The sequence below is a fragment of the Mauremys mutica genome, chromosome 2, assembly GCF_020497125.1.
Source record: "Mauremys mutica isolate MM-2020 ecotype Southern chromosome 2, ASM2049712v1, whole genome shotgun sequence".
Taxonomy (NCBI): Eukaryota; Metazoa; Chordata; order Testudines; family Geoemydidae; genus Mauremys; species Mauremys mutica.
The window spans coordinates 71,831,581-71,853,342 of record NC_059073.1 but is presented as its reverse complement, the minus strand read 5'-3'; the positions used below and the strand labels follow the sequence as shown (position 1 = coordinate 71,853,342).

At 39.7% G+C, this 21,762-nt stretch overlaps 1 protein-coding gene across 3 annotated transcripts in view; it reads right to left on the bottom strand.

Annotated features, from left to right (window-relative positions):
* ATP6V1H (ATPase H+ transporting V1 subunit H) overlaps positions 1–21,762 on the bottom strand; it is a 74,406-nt gene that overhangs the window by 13,613 nt on the left and 39,031 nt on the right. For all 3 annotated transcript variants that reach the window (XM_045006381.1, XM_045006382.1, XM_045006380.1), the window contains 4 exons: positions 16,791–16,969; positions 15,408–15,533; positions 10,726–10,827; positions 1,316–1,429 (listed from right to left, as the gene is read on the bottom strand). In XM_045006381.1, the coding sequence (XP_044862316.1) occupies positions 1,316–1,429; positions 10,726–10,827; positions 15,408–15,533; positions 16,791–16,969 (521 nt within the window). The remainder of the gene's footprint in view (positions 1–1,315; positions 1,430–10,725; positions 10,828–15,407; positions 15,534–16,790; positions 16,970–21,762) is intronic.

The window sequence follows — 21,762 nt, the reverse complement described above, 5'->3', positions numbered from 1 at the left end:
TCTTCGTCATGAAAACTAGTAGTTATTTCAAATGGGAAGAATTCCATAAGAAAAATGCAGTTATATAGGAATTTAAAGTTTTCCATCCAGTTTAACAAGTTACAGATTGATTATTGTCTCTGGCAAGCATAAACTGCATAAGAAAGTGAAAAATCACATTTTTCTATAAGAACATTTGATTAGAGTTTATAGTGTACGTAGCTGATTTGAATTAACATGAAAAGGTAGCAAATGTTTTTAAAATCTTGCCACTTCTAGAGGTTGTCTGAAACAGATTAAATCCTTCATCCATAGGACATACATTGCTTCTCCCGCTATAAAGAGGAAGGAAACTTCTCCCATACTTTTTCTACAGCAGCAGCAGGTTCCCAGTACTTGGGAAGGATTGTCAGGCCTTGTTCACAATCATCAGCCAGACAGAGCACAGCACTGAATGGTATTCTCTTCAAATGCCATTTCTTAAATATTTCAGGAAAAAAGGCATTAGTGAGTGACTCTGAACATTAACACCACAGAACTTTCAGCTCGTAATAGTCAGGCCTTGGAACTAAAGCCAAGTCTCTCAAATGGCAGTGCGGAGTAATACTGATTTATGGTTAAAGTTTTAGAACTTAACCGCCTATGTCCTCTCATCCCCTTGTTTACAACTCCACCTTGGAATCTTGAATCAAAAACTTACTTTAAAAAAAAAATTTCGTCCATCATTCAGACACACTTGTCAATGTAGGTTTGTTTATGAACATTACACTGCAAACCTTGACTTAGAATGAGAGAGCAATGAAGGAACATCATTCCAGAAGAAAAAACATAGTGCTTTCACTTTGTAAGACATCTAAACATTAAACAAGTGTTGGGACTATCAATTTCCAGACGATAGCTAAGTGAAATTGTAAACACCACAATATGAAACTCAATAGAGAGCCAGTGAAATCCATTCTGATTTACACAGAAGACATTTTGCAAACTGTGATTACACTGCATCAATTATAGAATATGACCATCATGAAACATTTAAATTCTAGTGTTTAAGCATAATTGAGTGATGTGTGTTCCACTGAACTCTTGAAAGTCTGATTACTTAATTCAATTAGCAGAAACGCAGGAAGGAAATAGAAGCCAAAGTGTTCATTTTTCATGTCAGCACAATTTCTTGTAGAATTTTAAACACTGGGTTCATCAGCATTATTATTTCGTCATCACATTACAGAGAAATATTTCAGCTAAAGGTGCTCAGTTATTTAAAAAAAAAAATCTGTAATCTGGATTCTATATAATTTCTCACCGATAATATTAACTAAAGTAAGTTTTCACATACCAGTTGTGAACCATCAGCTTCTGTACAGCCAGTAGGGCATTATAGCGAACTTGCTGGTCTTCGTGATGCATGTGGTTCATTACTAGCTGTTTACCACCAAGCTGCTCAATCACTCTGAAAAAGACACACATTTTAGAATATCTTGCAATTACTTCAACCTCTGCCTGCTAATGATCAGATAATCCTAACTGCTTAGTACAAGGGATTCCAATAGCAGGTTTATGAGTCACAAAGTGAATGGTAAATGCCATCAGTTTTCTAGGGGATCCATCTTATTTCATATTCACTGCATATGTGATGATTCCCTGTATTTCTAAGCATGCATGTATACCCAGTCATTGCTGCTGCTTCTTAAATAAGAAAGTACTACTACTACTACAAAAATCCCAAACACCAGGGGAAAAAAGCAAAACTAATCCTAAACTGACCTCGAAAGGGATACCGCTGAGTACTAGAACAAAGCTACAAGCTCTCACCACAACCCGAGTCTATAACCAATTTTATCCCAACCCCCAGCAATTACCAACCAAAAAGGAGGCTCCCAACACAAAAAAGAGTGTACAAACTCCCAGGAGCCTCTCACACACGTAAGCTCTAATTCCTTAGCATTCCCTGTTCAGACTTAATATCCTGTCCATGATACCCCATCATCAAAATGGAGATGGACATAATTCCCCCAGCCCACATGAGGAGAATCCTGACTCCCTTCAGTTTTATGGGATTCATTCTCATACATCTCACATGCCAACCAAACCTGAAAAACCCCTCCTGCATGAGGGATCCATCTAACTCCCCAAAGAAGGAATGCCATCCATCCTTTCCCTCCCCACCGACTGCTGCTCAGTCCCAGAGACTCAAGCAGCGTGGCCAAGAGAATGAAATGAGGCAAACTCCTTGCTGATCTTGTGGGGCCTCACTGAAAGTCAATATCGCAATGAAATGCCATGCCAAAAATTCTCCATAAATGAATCTCAAACCCACAACCCCCGCCCCGCCCCCAGTTTCCACAAATCCAAAACCATTCCCCTCTAATCCCCACAGCAACATGCTTGTCACAAGAGTGGCCCTCTCCCTATTAACCTTCCATCTGAAAGCATGCCACTACTTCTAATCACAAGTGGGCAGGGAAGTCCCATCATAAAAAAGAAGGAGGGGAAGTCACAGCCTCTCAGACAAAGTCCCTGGCTGGTGGTTCAGTTTTTCCCCCGATGCCTCCTCAAGAGGCCATTTTACATACTGCAGCAACAGCTTTAAAGATCAAAAATAAAATACACCAGTTTCAGAGGAGTACAGTTTTTTATTTGATCTTCTATTGCTTTAAAACACAAAGGTCTGAGCTACACTAGCGGGGGGGTTCGAACTAAGATACGCAATTTCAGCTACGCTATTCGCGTAGCTGAAGTTGCGTATCTTAGTTCGACTTACCTGGCCGTCCTCAGGGCAGCGAGTCAACTGCCATGGCTCCCCCGTCGACTCCGCTTACTCCTCCTGCCGAGGTGGAGTACGTGTGTCGATTAGTGGATCGATTTATCGCGTCCAGACAAGACGCGATAAATCGATCACCGATACGGCAGGTAGTACAGACGTACCCAAACATACCTATTATGGTGTCAAAATTATGATTACTTTGGTACAATAGCCTATGCTGTTAGGACAGCCAGCATCTGGGAACTATGCAATAAATACCAATCTAGGTGGCCTCTTACATTGTATGAAGTATTTCTGAACTTACAGTAAATAACTGCAGCATTCCTAGCACTTTCACTGAAGTTAATACTGCTAAAGTCTTTGGCGGTTCTTGAATATAAGAAAAGCTAGGAGGGTTTGCCAAGGGGCTGACAGAGCCTTCTACTGCAGATTCTCTGAATGATGCTAAAGACATTATGGTTTCTCATCTTGCCCTTCTTTGCTCTAGATGATGTACATGTAAAGTGATAATGCACAAGGTGGGTGAGGAAATCTCTTTTATTGAACCAACTTCTTTCTGTTGGTGAGTGACAAGCTTTCAAGCTTACACAGAGCTCTTCTTTAGGTCTTGGTTTGAAGAAGAGCTCCGTGTAAGCTAAAAAATTTGTCTCTCCACCAACAGAAGTTGGTCCAATAAAAGATATTACCTCACCCAACCTTGTCTCTAATATTCTGGGACCAACCCACCTACAACAACACTGCATACAAAAGAGTCCCAGGTATTCGAGAGATCATTAGTGGACTTTGCTAGAAATCATGGCAGTGCTTTGTGCAGATAAAATATAAGAAAAAATTATATATCAAATCTGAGAGTTCAGCAATACCAATTTCTGCTGGAATGTATCAACTGTATTGCTTATTTCCATGGATTCACAGATTCAAGGCGCTTAAGCCTCCAGACCATTTATTTTTGACAAGTCTTATGGGACAAATTTTGAAAATCTGTTTATCATGAAATCTCATTACTTTTCCTATATCTCTGAGAGACTAAGGGTGTGTGTATTTAAATAACAGACAAAATGGAGCAGACCCTTTAGGGTATTTTCCATTTGAAAAATGTAAACAGTGTTCTATTTCTTAATGCTGCCAGTTTTCATTTACCATGATATTTTGCTATAGCATTTTAACTCTGCACTAATCTTTGGAAACAGCAACAAAAACTTGTTCAAAAATCAGTGATCCTAAATCAACAAAATTTGTCATGTGCCATCATTTTATATGTGGATAATTAAGCTGGTATTGGTCACTGCACAAGACTTCTAGTTGAAAATGATCTCGAAAATGTTACAGCTGCATATTGTAGTTTAATATTTCTTTAATGTACTTTAAAACTGTGTAATGAACAACAAGTAATTGTATTAGCCACAGATGGTGTACTGTAATTATCTAATGTTTTAAAGTAGTCTGCATTGCTTTAGACCTCTGGCAAGAGGGATCTGGCAGGGCATCGTCTTGTCCAATATTCACGGGAGCGAACTGTTTGAAGAAACAAGGTCTCTCACATGTTGATGATACCCAACTCACTGTCTCCCTTTCATCATTATTTGTATGACAACAGTAGCACTCTGTATGTCCACACTGTAATCAAACATCCACAGGTGACCTGAGTCAGCTGACTTGGGCACAGGGGCCATAAAACTGCTGTTTGGAAACTCAGGCTCGGGCTGGAGCCTGAGCTCTTGGCCTATCCGTCCTCGTGGGGTTTGAGAGCCTGGGCTCTAGCCCAAGCCCAAACATCTACACTGCAATTTTACTGGCCCATAGCACAACCTCCATGAGCCAAGTCAGCTGACACAAGTCAGCTGCAGGTTTCTGACTGCAGTGTAGACATATCAGGCCCCAATCAGAGCCCCATTGAATCACATGGTGTACAAACACATAGCAAGAGAGTCTCTTCTCCCCAGCAAATTTAAAAACCATTCAGATTTAGTAACTCTGAATGTGTGACACAGAATGTCATATAGAAAGAAAAACTGGACATGACATTTAACTCAAATAAGATAAAAATATTTCCTGAACTTTAACATCTACTAAAGGCATGCACCTCACTTGCTCCAAAATGGTTTGTTGCACCTTCCAAGTCCTATTGGATCCATAAACTATGTGCTTGTACACAACAGAAGTAGCGAGTAGCACCCATCATCTGCAGCGCGCGGAGACTAATGTCATTCCTCTCTATTACACACTTCACAAATGTCATCCACCCCTCTGTCACTTCTATACTAATTTCTGTGCAAACATTCTAGTTTTATGCCAGTACAGCCTGGTACTTGCCAGTCCTCATGCTATTATATGCAAACACATACAGCTATGTACACTTTTTCCAAGCCACATTCCAAAGCCTTGATACTATAAGCTTCTCTGTGCAGGTAATAATCACTGAAGTCAATGGGACTCCTCACAGGTGTAAGAATTGCCTATGTGGAGCAGCTAGTAGTATTGGGGCTTCAGAAAGCAAATTTCTACAGCTGCTGTATATTCACAGATGTGGACTTAAGGGTGTAAATATATAAAGTCACTTAAGTATGCATATTTCATGCTCATATCTCATTCTGTCTCTCAACCAATCAGCATTTTCTTCACCAAATCCAGGAATTCAGTCTAGCTTTCCCCGACCCAATTTCCTCTCCCAATCCTCTTGTATAATCCCAATATCTCTACCCTCCACTGAACTCCTGTGCCCCATTTCCCTTCCACACCAGCCCACAAAACCATTCCCCTAACAATCAGATTCACTGGCTTGCAAAATGATAGTAGCTACTCTCAACTAACCCACACTCCTAACAAGTGTTCCAATCAAACCAACAGGAACCTCTCTTCCTGGACATTCCAATATCTCAAAATTAAATCATGTATTCCCCCTTCTCTCCCCATGCCTCATTCTCTCTGCCAAGCCTCACAAAAACAATGAAGGAACGGAAATATCTATTCATACTATACACTGGAGAGGTAGAGTCTAGATAGTTATTTAAAATTCACCACTGTTGTCTATCAATTGTTCCTCCTGAAATCTCCTCAGTAGATTAGCATAGAATGTGAATGGCCAGTTTATTAATGAGGTACATTTATATTTTTATTGCACATTGCTCTCACATGCCTTAGAAAAGCAATTAAGAGCAATATCCTGTGAAAAGATTAGTGATGCACTCATATCTTTTGCATATTAACTTGTAGCACGCTACTGTACCTCTCACAAGTACTCTGTACTACTGTGACTACCCTATTTATACTTGAATAACAATAACTGTTTACAGGTTTCAGAGTAGCAGCCGCGTTAGTCTGTATCCACAAAAAGAACAGGAGTACTTGTGGCACCTTAGAGACTAACAAATTTATTTGAGCATAAACTGTAGCCCACAAAAGCTTATGCTCACATAAATTTGTTAGTCTCTAAGGTGCCACAAGTATGCCTGTTCTTTTAATAACTGTTGAATAATTTGTAATTGATGAGCAGCACATTATTTTTAAGTTAAGCAACAACAAAATATGGCATTACTGTGGGACTTCATCACCTTCACCCACATTACACTTTCTAACTTGGCCATAACAGTACATGAAACTCCAAGGAACATTATGCAAAATGTTACACAATTTTAAGATACTTTGTACAATGTAAATGCTTTCCAAGACATACCACTGTTATATGTCAAAGTCCTCAACATGAATACTAAAAATTCTCAATAGCACAGGAGGTTCCTAAAAGCTTTATTCCTGCTTAAGGCCTCCTCCTACCTTCCCAAGAGAAAAAACAATACATAAAACAATGTTGTGAAATACAACCAATAGCTTGTTCACATTCTAGGGCTTTGACTTTTATAATATATTGAATAGCGAAAAAGTGGTGAAAAAAGGATGGTAAGCTCAAATGCAAACCCTCTCCCAGGTCAAAAAGAAAAATTAAAATTCTCTCATCGCAAGTAATGCTGAGTATTCCAGGTGACAAACATTGCAGTGGAGCAACATTAGAGCTGAGAATTTGAAGTCCAGAAATCCAGTATTATCGTTCCTAAATCAAGTATTACTTGGCCTACTTGTACATATGCAATATTTTTATTACTATGCCTGGTGTATGCCTTAATACAGAAGTTCAAGCTCTAAAAGCAACAGCTACAGTAGGCAACCCAACTTCAAATAGTTTCCTTCTCAAATCTATGACCACCTCACGTGCTTGTTTTAATCTCCCCTCTTCTTCTTCTTCTTTCTCCCTCAAAGCCGGATAAAGGAAACCAACTAGCTGACAAGTCACAAGCACCCTGTACTGGTCGTGAATGACTTTCACTGTGAAATAAGGAGCTGAGTAGTAGCGTGAGCAAAGAGAAAGAAGCCTGAATTCATGCAATCCATTGTTAGTTGAAAAGCAAGGAGTTGGCATAAGTTAAGTGGAATTCAGCAGTGGAGCAAGAAGATTATACCAGCAGAAGGCATTAACATGTACCACACTGCATGTACAAGACCAGGCTAAGGTCAGAGAGCTGTTCCTCAAGACGTTCCCTAATCTTAGGAGTTAAAGAAGAGGGTGCTCCATGTGTTGTTCGTTCTATAATAACCACGTTGACAGATCTCAGCTGAGTCACAAGTGTATACCTTATAAAGAAATCACTGTGAGTGTTATCGTAAACACCCAAAGGGTTGGGGACCTCTTCCCAGCTGAGACCTGCCTCTTCCTTCTCTTGCCAGAGGAAGGTGTGCAGGAGAATATGTGGTTCCCTCTGATCCCCCCTGACAGATAAACACTGAGCATGCCTTTGTATTAGACTGACTATAGAAATGCTAATAAGTTGGGTTACACGCAAATACTTATAAATATATGGTCATATCCTTTGGTGGTATAAATCAGCATAGTTCCATTGATTTTAAGGGAGCTACACCACTTATACCAACTGAGGAGCTGGTCCATAATTTCTAAATGGTAAATATCTTGAACTTTCCTTAAACTGACAGTGTTATGAAATAGCCTAACCAAAAGAATAAAAACAGATGTTTGGTCTAATGAACATTGCTCTTAGAGAAACAAGAGAAGGGATTATCAATAGCTAGGATGGTAATTCTAGCACTCTGCTGAATGCAACTAATATCTGAAGAACTTTTAGCTTTTACATATTTAAGCTCTATCCTCTTTACAGGCTTCAAGTTCTAAGGACAAAAGTTTTAAACAACTAAAATTTTTGCAAACAATGGAATTCTTCTATTTTTCTGAACCAGTGAACAGCCTTCAATGTCACAGGATTCACTGAAAATGAAAATTGCCAATATGATTCCCACATCTAGATGCAAATTTGATAACGTCATACTGAAATCCAAGTGTAACATGGAAGGAAATGGACTATTAAGTGTAACTGAAACATTGCTTTAAAGATTGTGAGACTTGGAGATAATGTACTGAAGTCATATTGAATAAGGATTTCATTGGTGATCGCATATGTGCCTTACAAGGAACAAGCTGTTATTCCCGTTTTAAAATCTGAGCAAGGCATGACTTTGTAGTTCGTATTTTGTAAGAGAGTTGGTCTGTTTAGATTTTTGTACTTAGAAGACATGACTGTACTTGTAGTATTCATAAGTTAACATGTAAGAAAAAATATTCTATTATTAATGTGATTTTTTTTTTGAACTAGCTGGAATGACAGAATTATTTTCCTGCACCCTCTCACTTTAAAGTTTGAAGCTCTGCTGCAAAAGTCAAAGGACACAGCTATGGTAAGCAAGGTGTGGTGGCAACAACGTGGAGTGCTCCTGTAATATTTCAGCAGTGGATTTGTGCACACAATTTGGTTTTGGATTATGGAAAAAGTTTAGTAATGTATTTCTGTTTTAAACCTCAGCCTAGGACTATAACATATTGACCACACCCTCTTGTCTATTTTCAGGCAACATTATGGAATGTCATCTCTTCCTGAACTATCTACAGAAAGTCTAAATTTCTTTCAGCTCACAAGTAAGCTAATCAACAAACTTCAGTATTGCTCAATATATATGATCTGCTGGCCACATCTGAACAACATACTTGATTTGTTCTTATACTTTAAGAACATCTGCAGTTCCAGTAGGTAAGGTAAGATTACAGAGGCTGTCAATCTTCCATACTTCATAAATTTCCTTCCCACAAGTACACAGTGAAATCAGTTACTAAAGTTTTAATGAGGCTTTCTACACTGTCAGTCAGGGACAGTGCACCAATCTAACTGCGCCAGTAGTCTGTGCCAAGAATCATCTCTTACAAGACTAGAAAAAATTCCATTTTTCTCATTTAAGCCTCATCAGGAAACCAGTAACAGCTCATCATTTCTTCACAGGGGAAATTTTTTTTTTAAAAATGACTTGTATAGCTAAGTATGACTGGAAGAGATGAGAGCTGCAAAAACCCATCAAGGTCTCTGAGACAGAGGCCACAAGTGCCTCAGATCAGGATAAGCAGAAGTGACTAAATGGTGACTAAACCAATATTACATGAACAGAGCTATAATATGGTGTGACAGGATGGACAAGGCCCTGCCACACCCCATCCAAGAGAGCAGCAGAAGAGAAGTCCGCCAAGGAGCCTAGAGAGGCTGTGAGGAAGCAGCCAAATGAGAGAGGCTGCAGGGAGCAGCCAATCAGGGTCACATAAAAGGAGCCGCAGAACACAGCAGTAGTCAGTTGCTGCCTAGAGCTAGAAGAGAGAGGACAGTTACTGGCTGGCTGAAAGAACAGCAGGACCAAGGAGAGCTCAGTGTGGGCAGGGACTGGGAGAGCAAAGAAGGAGCTCCTGGTTGGCTGCTGAGACTGATCCTAAGACAGTTGCTGGCAGGGACTGGGGGAAACAAAGAAGGAGCTCCTGGCTGGTGTCTGGGACTGAGTAAGAACTGAGCCCAAGGAGGACCACAAGACGACAATGTCTCCAGAGAAGAAGCCCTCGGGATATGGCCCACACCAGGGCCGGACCAAGTTAAAATCTGCATACCCAGGAAGGGGTTTGTTCTCTTTCACATATAGACACTGTGTGAGACTTAGCCAGAAGGCTGAGTTACTGAAAAACTGCCTGAGAAGCCACTGAAAGGGGTCACCATAAACTGAAAGATTGCAGACACACCTGACCAGAAAGCAGACCAGAAGGGTGTGCTCGCAAAAGGTGGGTGCCACGACCCCTTACATATGATCTTTTTAAAAAAGCTTCTCTGACAGTACATACTTTGTAACCCTTGGGATATCTAAATCTCACCTACCAAGAGATTGCAATATTCTGAACCCGACCCTGCAGAAATGTCTCACTTTTCAAGTGACAGGGTTGTAGCTTTCATAGAATTCGTTGCTGACAGACCATTGTAACATTTTTATTTGTTTGCCTAATATACAGAACAACAGTTTGTCTGCCTTCATACTATGTCAAGGATATTATGTGTTTCAGGTAAGTTATCTAGTATTTCTGCATATTTAAATTTCTATGTATTTTCTATTGGTACTTTTTACACGAAGTATGGTATCAGAACACAGTAGTTTCATTTATCACAGAAAACCACCAGCAATATTTTATGAGAAACAAATCTTAGCTCAAAAGGAACAAAATGGTTTTATCACAAGAAGCTGCAGGATTTTTTACTAAAGATTCTCCATGACTACTGCAAGACCAATACTCTGGTGTTTATAACGAAATTCTGATAAACACTTTAAATATACAGCAAGTCTATGACTGAAGTGATTATAATAGCTACTACATGCCTGAACAATTTTCAAGAGTCCTTCAGATATATTTTCTTCACTAATTAAAAGCCCCAGAAAGTGAATTAGTTTATTGCTGACAGGATCAAACAGCTATTTAATATTCCCAATAACCTATTTCATAATTATGTTGGGGCAAGTCACAGCACTTGTTGTACAATTATAGTGTTTATCAGGTTAAGTGGATACTCCACCATCTTGCCACTAAACATTATGAGAGACAAAGGCAAAGAAAGCTTTTTGCTTACCGCTTCCCTCGAGGATAGTGTCGTACATATTCTCCCACATCATGAGCAGCTACAGCTAAGACTTGCGGGTCGTCAGAAACCTCCAGAAGCTTCGTCAGGATTCTACAATAGTATTTAAAACAAACAATCAGATGCTAATTACTCTACAAAGTGCTAATTTAAAGTAACTCAATTGCAGAGACCATAAATACATCATGCATCACCTGTACTGTAAAACTGGGATTATAACGCAAACAAAAAAATACCTCCCAAGCAACAAATTGGAATTAAATAGCAAAGACCCTATCTACTCTAGGCAAAAGGACATTGCAACCAGTGCCTTGAGCTTGCAGCATCTGTACACAACAGCTGTCTCAAGCATTTTATACAAAATGTTGCTTGCATCACTAGACTGCAGCACCTGCAGTGAGAACTTGAGCTCAAGTCCAGCTGTACCAGTCATGCTTATGAAATTCAACAGTGTGGAGAAGAAACCACAGAAGTTGCAGGTTCATAAGCGCTGCTGCTGCTGCTGCTAACTCCATTCCATGATGAAGTGTCTTCTGTAGGCAAGCTACCCCGAGAAACAGTTTTTGGTATTACAGGACACATGATTCAGAAGTCCCAGAATACATCATGGCTATTCCGCTTGCTGTCTGTAACATGCCAAAACGGTTCTATCAGAACTGTTGTGTGGCTGCACTTAACTGCTGTCAACCAACTTTCATGCTCTATCCCCCACAATGGTTTCCTTGTTTACTAGAGGATACCCCAGTGAAAAAAACAGGCAGAATTTTAAAACAGAACAGGATGACAATCATTACCCATTATTGCAAAGAGTTGAAGTGCATTCCAAGAGTGGAGAATTAGACATGTTAATGAAGATGGAGAGTTATAGCATTTTTAAAACTTTCCGGTTCTGATTTTCTAGTTTCAAAGACACCATTAATAGCAAAGAAATGTGCATCCTTTCCCGTACTTATCTACTGTACTTCAGCAAGTAACTCTGGTTCTCTTCAAAAACCAAGATTATGAATAAGATACCACATCAGAATCTATTAGGATGCGTGTTACGTATTTCCTTAACATGACAAGAGAGACAATTCTGTACATTTCATAAAGAAGAAGAAGGAGTTACTCAAACTTCAACTCAGTATGCAAAATAAAGATAATTTATTTGAAGGCAATTCAACAAGAAAATTGTTTACAAACCAATAATAAAAATAGAATTTGACACACACAATGATATGGAGGTCAGAGATACGGAGGTCTATGCTTCAAAGGTACATATAGAAAATTTCAGATTGACCCAATATCAACTGTTTTAATCCCTAACCCTTCAGTTTCAATCTATCCTCCTTTCCTTCCCCTCCTCCACCCCCCAAAAAAATAAAAATAAAGAAGTCTGGGAAACAGACAGACTTCGCAGTATACATTCAACGTCAGCAGACTTGAGCTCTGTTGAACCAAAGGGTGTGGCAAAAATCCAGAACCAAGGATCCATACTGAGAATTCCCTGCCCTCATGTCCCAGCACATATAAATAAGGTCAGTAAACTCACATAAGACAGACAAAATGGATGTGTCAAGAATAAATCATGCCAAACCAATCTAATTTCCTTCTTTGAAAGAATTACTGATAAACTAGTGGATGGGTGGGAAGCATATATCTCGATTTTAGTAAAGCTTTTGATAGTATCCCCACATGACATTCTCATAAGCAACCAATAGAAATGCTGTTTAGATGAAATTACTGTAAGGTGTGTGCATCCCTGATTGAAAAACAATAATCAAAGGAGTAGTTATCAATAGTTCGATGTCAAACTGGGAGGGCATCTAATGGGATCCTGCAAGGGTTTGTCCTGGGTCTCGTGCTATTCAATGTTTTCAATAATGACTCGGATAATGGAATGGAGAGTATGCTTATAAAATCTGTAGTGATACCAAGCTAAGAGGGGTTGCAAGCACTTTGGAGGATAGAAGTAGAATACAAAGTGACCCTGATAAATTGGAGAACTGGTCTGAAGTTAACAAGCTGAAATTCAATGAAGATAAGTAAGTAGGAAGGAAAAATCAAGTGCACAAATACAAAATGGGGACCCAACTGGCTAGGCAGCAGTACTACAGAAAAGAATGTGGGGGTTAGAGTGGTCATAAATTGACTGTGCGCCAACAGCATGATACACTTGCAAAAAAGGTAAACAAACATTCTGGGGTGTATTAACAAGAGTGACATAAGTTCAGCAGCAACTAGCTGTTCCACTCTACTCTGTCCTGGTGAGCCCTCGCTGCAGTATTGTGTCCAGTTTTGGATAGCACACTTTAAGAAAGATGTGGAAAAACTGGAGAGTCCAGAAAAAAGCAATAAAAAATGATGAAAGGTTAAAAACACAGGCATGTTAATATCCTGAGAAAAGAAGACTACTAATGGTCTTCAAATATGTTAAGTGTTGTGTTAAAGGAGGGTGGGATCAATTGTTCTCCATGTCCGCTGGAGGTAGGACCAGAAGTACTTGGCTTAACCTGCAGCAAGGGAGATTTAAGTTAGATATTAGGAAAAACTTTAAATTATAAAGGATAGTTAAATACTGGAATAGGTTACAAAGGGAGGTTGTGGAATCCCAGCATTGGAGTTTTAAAGAACATGTTAGACAAATACCTGTCAGGGAGGGTCTGTCTTCTCTTGCATCAGTGCAGGGAGATTGACTAGATTACTTTAAAGTCCCTTCCAGCCCTACATTTCTATGATCACATGAAACCCTACATCTTTAATTACACCCAGAAATGAACTGAAAACCAGTCCACCCTGTGAAGGATAGGGGCAGTGTACCCTGTATGAAGCACCACTAAAAGCAGGCTTTTGTACATCATAATGTGCCACCAACATTTCAAAGTGGTCTTCAGGTGTAGCCTACATCCAAAAGAAATAGCCACAGCTTTTTAGCCTATAGCATACTGAGTAAAATAGCCACTGCTGCTATTGGACATCCAGAAATAACACTTTAGTATCATAGTAATGAGCGTGGCATGAAAAAGCCAAATAGAGCCATGAGGACAAATTAGCGTAATTCTGGTTTGCAATCCTGAGCAACAGAAAGGTAGGCAAAAATCTCCCATCTCCTCAGTGTCCTTCTCCCATACTTCTATCATATATAGGTTCCATGTTGGCTTACTAGCTCCTATCCAGACCACAATCTCAAGTAGTGACCAAGACAGCAGATCAACTGGACTGTGCAGTGAATGGAAGATGTAAAGTTGGAAGTCTTCTACACAATAAAGGCACCACAGGCCACACCATCTGGCTAGCACCCCCACAACAGACTGACATGGAGATTGAACAGGGTTTTTTTGTTTGTTTGTTGAGATACTGGGGTCTTTCCTCTGGAAAAGATATGCCCTGAAAAAGCCTCCAAAAAAAGAGGAACTCAAGGTTTTGCTGGCCATCATTTGAAAGAAACATTGGTTTAAATTATTGAGCATAGCCCAAGGCACTCCCTGAGCACCACCAGAACCTCAGGGAGAGATTTTTTGCAACTCCAGCAGATGACTCCTAGTTACTATTCTGCTTCCTCGAAGATTGCTCAGAATCAGACTAGAGTGTCAATCTTACCCAAAGCAGAGTGAAAATTTGCCCTGGCATGAAACACTGGTTTCTGTAAGTGAGTCAAGACACTCCAGACACCAATCTACCTACCACTGGAAACAGTTCTGCTGATTAAGACTTTGCCTCCAGCACAGGATCTACGAAGAAATGACTGCTTGCACAGCCATTGTTAGATCTCAACTTGGCCAGGCTCACACCATGCCTTCTATTTTAGCATCATGTACTCCAGTCATCTCCCTGCTTTAAATGTTGCAATCCAGATTTATACAACATTGACAGAGGAACAAATTAGAAGAAGGGGCACTTTGACACCACTCTGTCAATGGTAAAGGACACACAATCAAAATGACTAACTAGGCAACTAACAGAGCATTCACAGCCATCTAAAAATCCAACTTTCTTGATTGGCTTCTGAAAGCCAGCCAATAAAATGATAGGCCCTTAGCTCCATCAGTAAAGGTGGGCTCCAACATCAAAATAGTGCAAGTCCTTGTCACATACAGACAAGGACAAGTAGCTGCACTATTCAATCCCACCTCAGAAACTAGATCAAGAGTGTGGAGTGTAACATATTGAGCCAGAGGTCACACAGAATAATCCCACAGCTGTAATGATATCCTCAACCTCATCACCAAAAAAAGGCATTTAGAAGAGAGTGATGGAATGCCTGACAAAATTTTAACTAAGGTAAGGTGAAGTCAGACTTTTGGACTGTATTAGCTGGGATTTCTTTAAGTGTATTTAACTGAAATAGTTTAAAAGCCACCATTTGTGACACTGCAACTGAGTTAAGATGGGTTTTGAATACTTTCTCTATTACATAATCAACATAAGTACCTGGCTCAGTTAATGAAATACAAGCAATTCAACTTCTGAGCAGATGATTCCCACTGCCAAAAAGCCACACCACTTTAAACAGTAATATGCTCTGACCTTCTCTTCTCCCTAGGTAACGTTTCTACAAAATTAAATTACAGTACTTAATGCTCATGTTGAAATAAATACCATAGTACACTTGGTTTAAATTTGAACACTGAAAATATACTTTAAAGAACAGTATGAAGAGAGAATCAGAAGTTTATGAAAATTGAAGAACTTACTTCAATAGCTCGTAATTCTTTTCATTTAATCTCACAGCATTCTCTCGCCAAAATTTCTCAGATTTGTGTACAGGACTCCATTCTAATCTTCCTGACTTGAGCTCAGAACTGTACTCATCAAATGAACTAGAGTGCAAAAAACACAGGGTGAAATACTAGTTTCCCATGAATGGGCCTTTAACAGTACATCAGAAGCTCTACTCCTTGAGAGAGAGTAGGATTTGTAAAGAATCACAGTTCTTTACAAATCTGTATCAAAATTCTGATTTGGATAAATTGTTTAAAAATACTGGTGGAACATCCTTAAGAAACATGAAAGTGAGCACAGGTTGAGGGGAGGGGAAGAATATCTTTGTTTGAAGTCCTCTCACTCGGCCCACTTCAGAAACTTAAGGTTTAGGCCTGATCTACACTAGAAAATTAGGCAGGCACAACTACATTGCTCTGAAGTGTGAAAAAAATCCATACCCAAGTGGCATAGTTAAACTGACTTAAGTCCTTGTGTAGGCAGCACTAGTCAACAAAAGAATTCCTCCATTGACCTAGCTACTGCCTCTTGGGGAGGTGGATTACCTATGCGGATGGAAGAACCCCTCCCATCAATGTAGGTAGTGTTCACACTGAAGCGCCGCAGCAGTGCACTGTGCCATTGTAATGTTTTAAGTGTTCACAAGCACTTAGTTGCAGGGTTAAAAAACAAAAAGGCACTCTGCCCATACCTCTACTTTACTTTTACACAGAACATAATCTTAAATTTACTGATCTGAAATATAAAATGTTTTTACAAACTCTCTAGCAATCCCATTTTGTTCGTAAGTCAACTATTCTCCGAAATATGGGATTCCAGATCCCAAGAAAAAAATCTGTTAACAGTACACGTTTAGAGAAAGCTAAACTGCTTTGTGCATTTGTTAGTGGTTACTAAAGTCTAAAAAGGAATTCCTCTGACCAGGGATCATGGACCCAATTTAAGAGATACAAGTTATAGTCTAAATTATACATCCAGCATAAATTGGGATAAATGACTCACTAGTGTATTCGTGTTCATTTGGCATTCTATGGGTCTACACTAAGTTTCATATTTTGAAAGTACCAAATTCGACTCCAGTGCAAGCAGATGCAACTCTTGTTGAAAATCCTGCCTATTAAAAACTGTCAGTTAAGAAGCACATGTGCATAAGCATAGTAGATTTTTCTAGTCAAATATATGACAGACATCCAATTAGAAATTGGATCTTTCATATACTGTTGGGAAGATATGGTATACCAGAACACCACCACCAGCGTATCTACTATTTTCTGTTTTTAAAACATAATTAAAATCAATAAGTTTGCTAGTATTTCAAGTGACACAGGTTTAAAATCTCATACTATAAAATATACCTAAGATCCTGGACACTCTCACCAAGTTTTTCCAGTAGAAACTTAATATCCTCACTTATGTCTTCATCATCATATTTCTGCTGATCCAAGTTCTCTAGTTGCTTCAGAATTTTGCACTGGATCATAGCGAGAGCATACTCTTGGCGAGTTTCTCTTTCAATAGATTTTTCTAAAAGATTCTGGCAAAAAAAAAAAAGGTAAAAGTTGAATATAAATTTTACAGTTTAATAAATATTTACTACAGATTTATCTTTCTGCAAATATCCTCTAAGACTAATCTGAATTATGCAAGAAGGTCTGTAGTTTCATCAACAGTTATTAATAATTTATTAAAAGGCTTGCTTGAGAGGGCAATATTATGAGCTGACAAGGATTCCAACATATTTTGGCCCTAATTTTCAGTTAGGTTAGTACAATTACATGCTCAAGAGTGCCTTTCCAACAGCATGAAAGTGACCAGTTTATATTAGTTCCTATATCACTTTCTATATAAAGAGTAATGTAACTGGGAAACACAGTACGGGGAGGAGGTGACCAGACCTCTGTGGAGAAAGAAGTGGTTCAGGACTATTTAGAAAAGCTGGACGAGCACAAGGGGCCAAAAGCACTGCATCTGAGGGTGCTAAAGAAGTTGGTGGATGTGATTGCAGAGCCATTGGCCACTATCTCTGAAAACTCACGGTGATCGGGGGAAGTCCTGGATGACTGGAAAAAGGCTAATGTAGTGCCCATCTTTTAAAAAGGGAAGGAGGAGGATCCAGGGAACTACAGACCAGTCAGCCTCACCTCTGTCCCTGGAAAAATCATGGAACAGGCCCTCAAGGAATCAATTCTGAAGCACTTCGAGGAGAGGAAACTGTTCAGGAACAGTCAGCATGAATTCATGATGAGCAAGTCAGGCCTAACCTAACTGCCTTCTATGACAAGATAACTGGCTCTGTGGATGAGGGGAAAGCAGTGGATGTGTTATTCCTTGACTTTAGCAAAGCTTTTGATATGGTCTCCCACAGTATTCTTGCCAGTAAGTTAAAGAAGTATGGTCTGGATGAATGGACTATAAGGTGAATAGAAAGCTAGCTAGATCATCGGGCTCTACGGGGTAGTTATCAATGGCTCCATGTCTAGTTGGCAGCCCCCAGAAAGCAGAGTGCCCCAAAGGTAGTTCCTGGGGCCGGTTTTGTTCAATATCTTCATTAATGATCTGGAGGATGGCCTGGACTGCACCCTCAGCAAGTTTGCAGATGACACTAAACTGGGAGGAGTGGTAGATACGCTGGAGGATAGAGATAGGATACAGAGGGACCTAGACAAATTGGAGGATTGGGCCAAAATAAATATGATGAGGTTCAACAAGGACAAGTGCAGAGTCCTGCACTTAGGACGGAAGAATCCCATGCACTGCTACAGACTAGGGACCGAGTGGCTAGGCAGCAGTTCTGCAGAAAAGGACCTAGGGGTTATAGTGGACAAGAAGCTGGATATGAATCGACAGTGTGCCCTTGTTGCCAAGAAGGCTAACGGCATTTTGGGCTGTATAAGTAGGAGCATTGCCAGCAGATCGAGGGACGTGATCATTCCCCTCTATTCAGCATTGGTGAGGCCTCATCTGGAGTACTGTGTCCAGTTTTGGGCCCTCCACTACAAGAAGGATGTGGTAAAATTGGAAAGAGTCCAGCAGAGGGCAACAAAAATTATTAGGGGGCTGGAGCACATGATTTATGAGGAGAGGCTGAGGGAACTGGGATTGTTTAGTATGCAGAAGAGAAGAATGAGGGGGGATTTGATAGCTGCTTTCAACTGCCTGAAAGGGGGTTCCAAAGAGGATGGATCTAGACTGTTCTCTCTGGTACCAGATGACAGAACAAGGAGTAATGGTCTCAAGTTGCAGTGGGGGAGGTTTAGGTTGGATATTAGGAAAAACTTTCACTATAAGGGTGGAGAAGCACTGGAATGGGTTACCTAGGGAGGTGGTGGAATCTCCTTCCTTAGAAGGTTTTTAAGTTCAGGCTTGACAAAGCCCTGGCTGGGATGATTTAGTTGGGAATTGGTCCTGCTTTGAGAAGGGGGTTGGACTGGATGACCTCCTGAGGTCTCTTCCAACTCTGATATTCTATGATTCTATGATAACATTTTAGAAAACTAAAGACAGCCCTTGCAATGCATAATTCACATCTTCAACTTCCTCAAACTCTGGGCATATTCAGATCAGGGATTTTAGTTCAAGCCCATCTCTATTAGTAAGAAGAGTGCTGGCATAAGCACACAGTGCAGAAAGCAGTAATTTCACTGACTCCAACTATCAGTTCATTAACTTTCACTCAATTTAATCAGGTTCAAATTATGCTATTCAATCAAAGCAAGTCCCTTTTTTACTATGATAATGCACATTATCAATATAAAAAAAGCCTCAGTGAGCAAAAGCCATGTTCATATGAATAGGCCATAATATCTTTCAGGAGCAAGGGAAGTAAGTACCTGGGGGGGAGGGGGAAGAGGGAGAGAAAACTAACTGGACCACTAATTTAATGTATGCAGTGTTTTAGGTGTGCAGATCCCAGGGCATTAGAGAGACAAAGTGGATGAGGTAATATCTTTTATTGGACCTGAAGAAAAGCTCTGTGTAAACTCAAAAACTTCTCTCTCACCAACAGATGTCAGTCCAGTAATTTAGTGACATTTCTACTATAATGTTTCTCAATACCCTGCTTAAAGATAACCATGTCAGATTTATATTTAGGGTTCTTCAAACTTCCTAGACACGTAGTACAGTAAAACATGATCAATGAGTAATATTCCCTTTAAATACAAACATCGATTTTTTTTTTTAATTACTCTCAGGTTCTATTGCTGCCTTCAACAGCCAAGCACAACTGAACTGGCTGAAATGGGGGAGAAGGTACTCCCACACCCTCCAATTTCACAATCTGTCATCCTTTACATACAGACAGCTGAAGGAATGTCTAGGCACAGGTGGACAATGCAATTCAATATGAATTTATTTCTGATACTTTCTTCCCCAACTTCTACAAACCCCAGGCTTCAGGTTATATGTGATACTTTACTGCTCTCCAAGTTGGAAAAGCTCAATTTTGCAATCAGAAATACCTAAACTGCTAAAGACATGCAATGAATTATGGTCAAGAGGTAATATTTAATTTATGCAGCCCTAGAATTGTCAGCAGGGTCCAGGTTTGCAAGAAGACACGGTCTGTATCTCCTGATAAGACAGCGTTTGATATATGAGGACTGGGTGACTGTATATTTCAATTATTAAAAGAGAAGATTTAGATTTAAACATGTTTAAAAAAAGTAAAATTTTGTACCTTTTTGCTTGAGCCTGAGAAAGGATTATAGCAGCTAAAGAAGAGTTTATTTCTGCAGGTCAATAGCATGGATTAGTCTAAGAAAGTCAGAAACAAGAGCTCCTTTTCTGGTATATTAACCGTTCAAGGATAAAGAAACTCAGTGGGTCAGTGGACTGCACTGCTTCTGGAGTACCCCCTCCCCAGCCAGTACATTATTCTAAGAAAGGGGGGAGTAAATCCCACCAAAAAGGTGGGGAAAACATTTTATAGTAGCAAAAATCTAGCAAATAACCACAACAAAAGCAGGTTGCTGTGGAACTGGTGACGCAGAAGTTTTCATGTGCATAGTGGTCAACTAACATTGCCACAGGAATCTTAATGTACTTTTTTGTACTTTATTTCCTAGAGCTCTTTAAGGAAGATTCACAAAAACTCCAAAAAATGCACTTCCTGGAGACAAAGGTATGTTATTGGACAATCCTAAAAACAAAAAGTTGTGTTACCAGACAGCTAGCATAGACTGAACATCCTTCTCCCATCCAGACCTAGAGACTGAGGTGGAGAGAATCTGAGGTGAACCCTCTCTGCAACAACAACAACAAAAATGGAGGATTCTGGAAATACCTAGCTGCCACAAAGCAAACTATGACCAGAAAGCAGATTCCCATATTTTGAGTTTCTCTGCCCAGTGGCCCCAGGGCATTCTGGGGTTCAAGGTCCAACAAGTTTCAATTTGGGTGTGCAACCTAGAGACCAGACATTCACACACAATTGCGGTAGGGAGAAAATAATTTGGTGGGTGGGTGGGTTTTCTGGGATGGTTACGAAGACCAGAAGGTTGCCTTTTAAGTTCCATACTCCACAAGTTTTAAATTCTTATAGCTTTGTTGAACCAAAAATAAATTTTAAAAAAAACAAAACAAAACACCACACACATTAGGAAGGCTGAAACTCATAATGAAGATTACAACCTTGTCAGGTTTCAAGTTTCCAAATACAGTAATTACGTTGGAGCCCAGCCAAAAATATGTACAACTGTAGTTCTTTCCATAAAAAGGAAGTTTCCCGTGTCCCCACCATCCTCCCTCAACTAGCCATTTTAATTCCCTATACTATACAATACACATGATCACATTTGAAAGGTGTGCACATAAAACATCCAATGCGTGGGTGCAAGAAGGGATGACACATACAAACCAGAGTATGTTTGTGCATGTGTGCGTGCACACACAAAGATTCAGGAGGCTACAATGCTTTGGTATTATAAAACATCTTGATAGGATCAGCCATTTTCAGATTTACTGATATAATATTGCAGCAGAAGTCAACTACTCAGTGCTCTTACGTGGATATCTCATCCCAACATACATTACACTATCTATGCTTATGCCAGTCTTGCAAAGTTTCTCCTCAAAAAGCTTTGTTTTGGACGCAAACATAAAATCATTTTCTGTCAATCACACTAAAAGGTTGGTGAGTAGATTTTCTGCCTGAGCTGGTACATTTTTATGAAATATCTGCAAGGCCAGTTTACCTATTTACTAAGTGTTAAAAGAGTGTCATTCTTGTGTTCTAACACCAATTTCTGTATCAGCTTTTTTTTAATACATTCTGTAAATAGGATTTTTTAAACAGAATATAGAGCAACAACAATATGGGATCTGCCA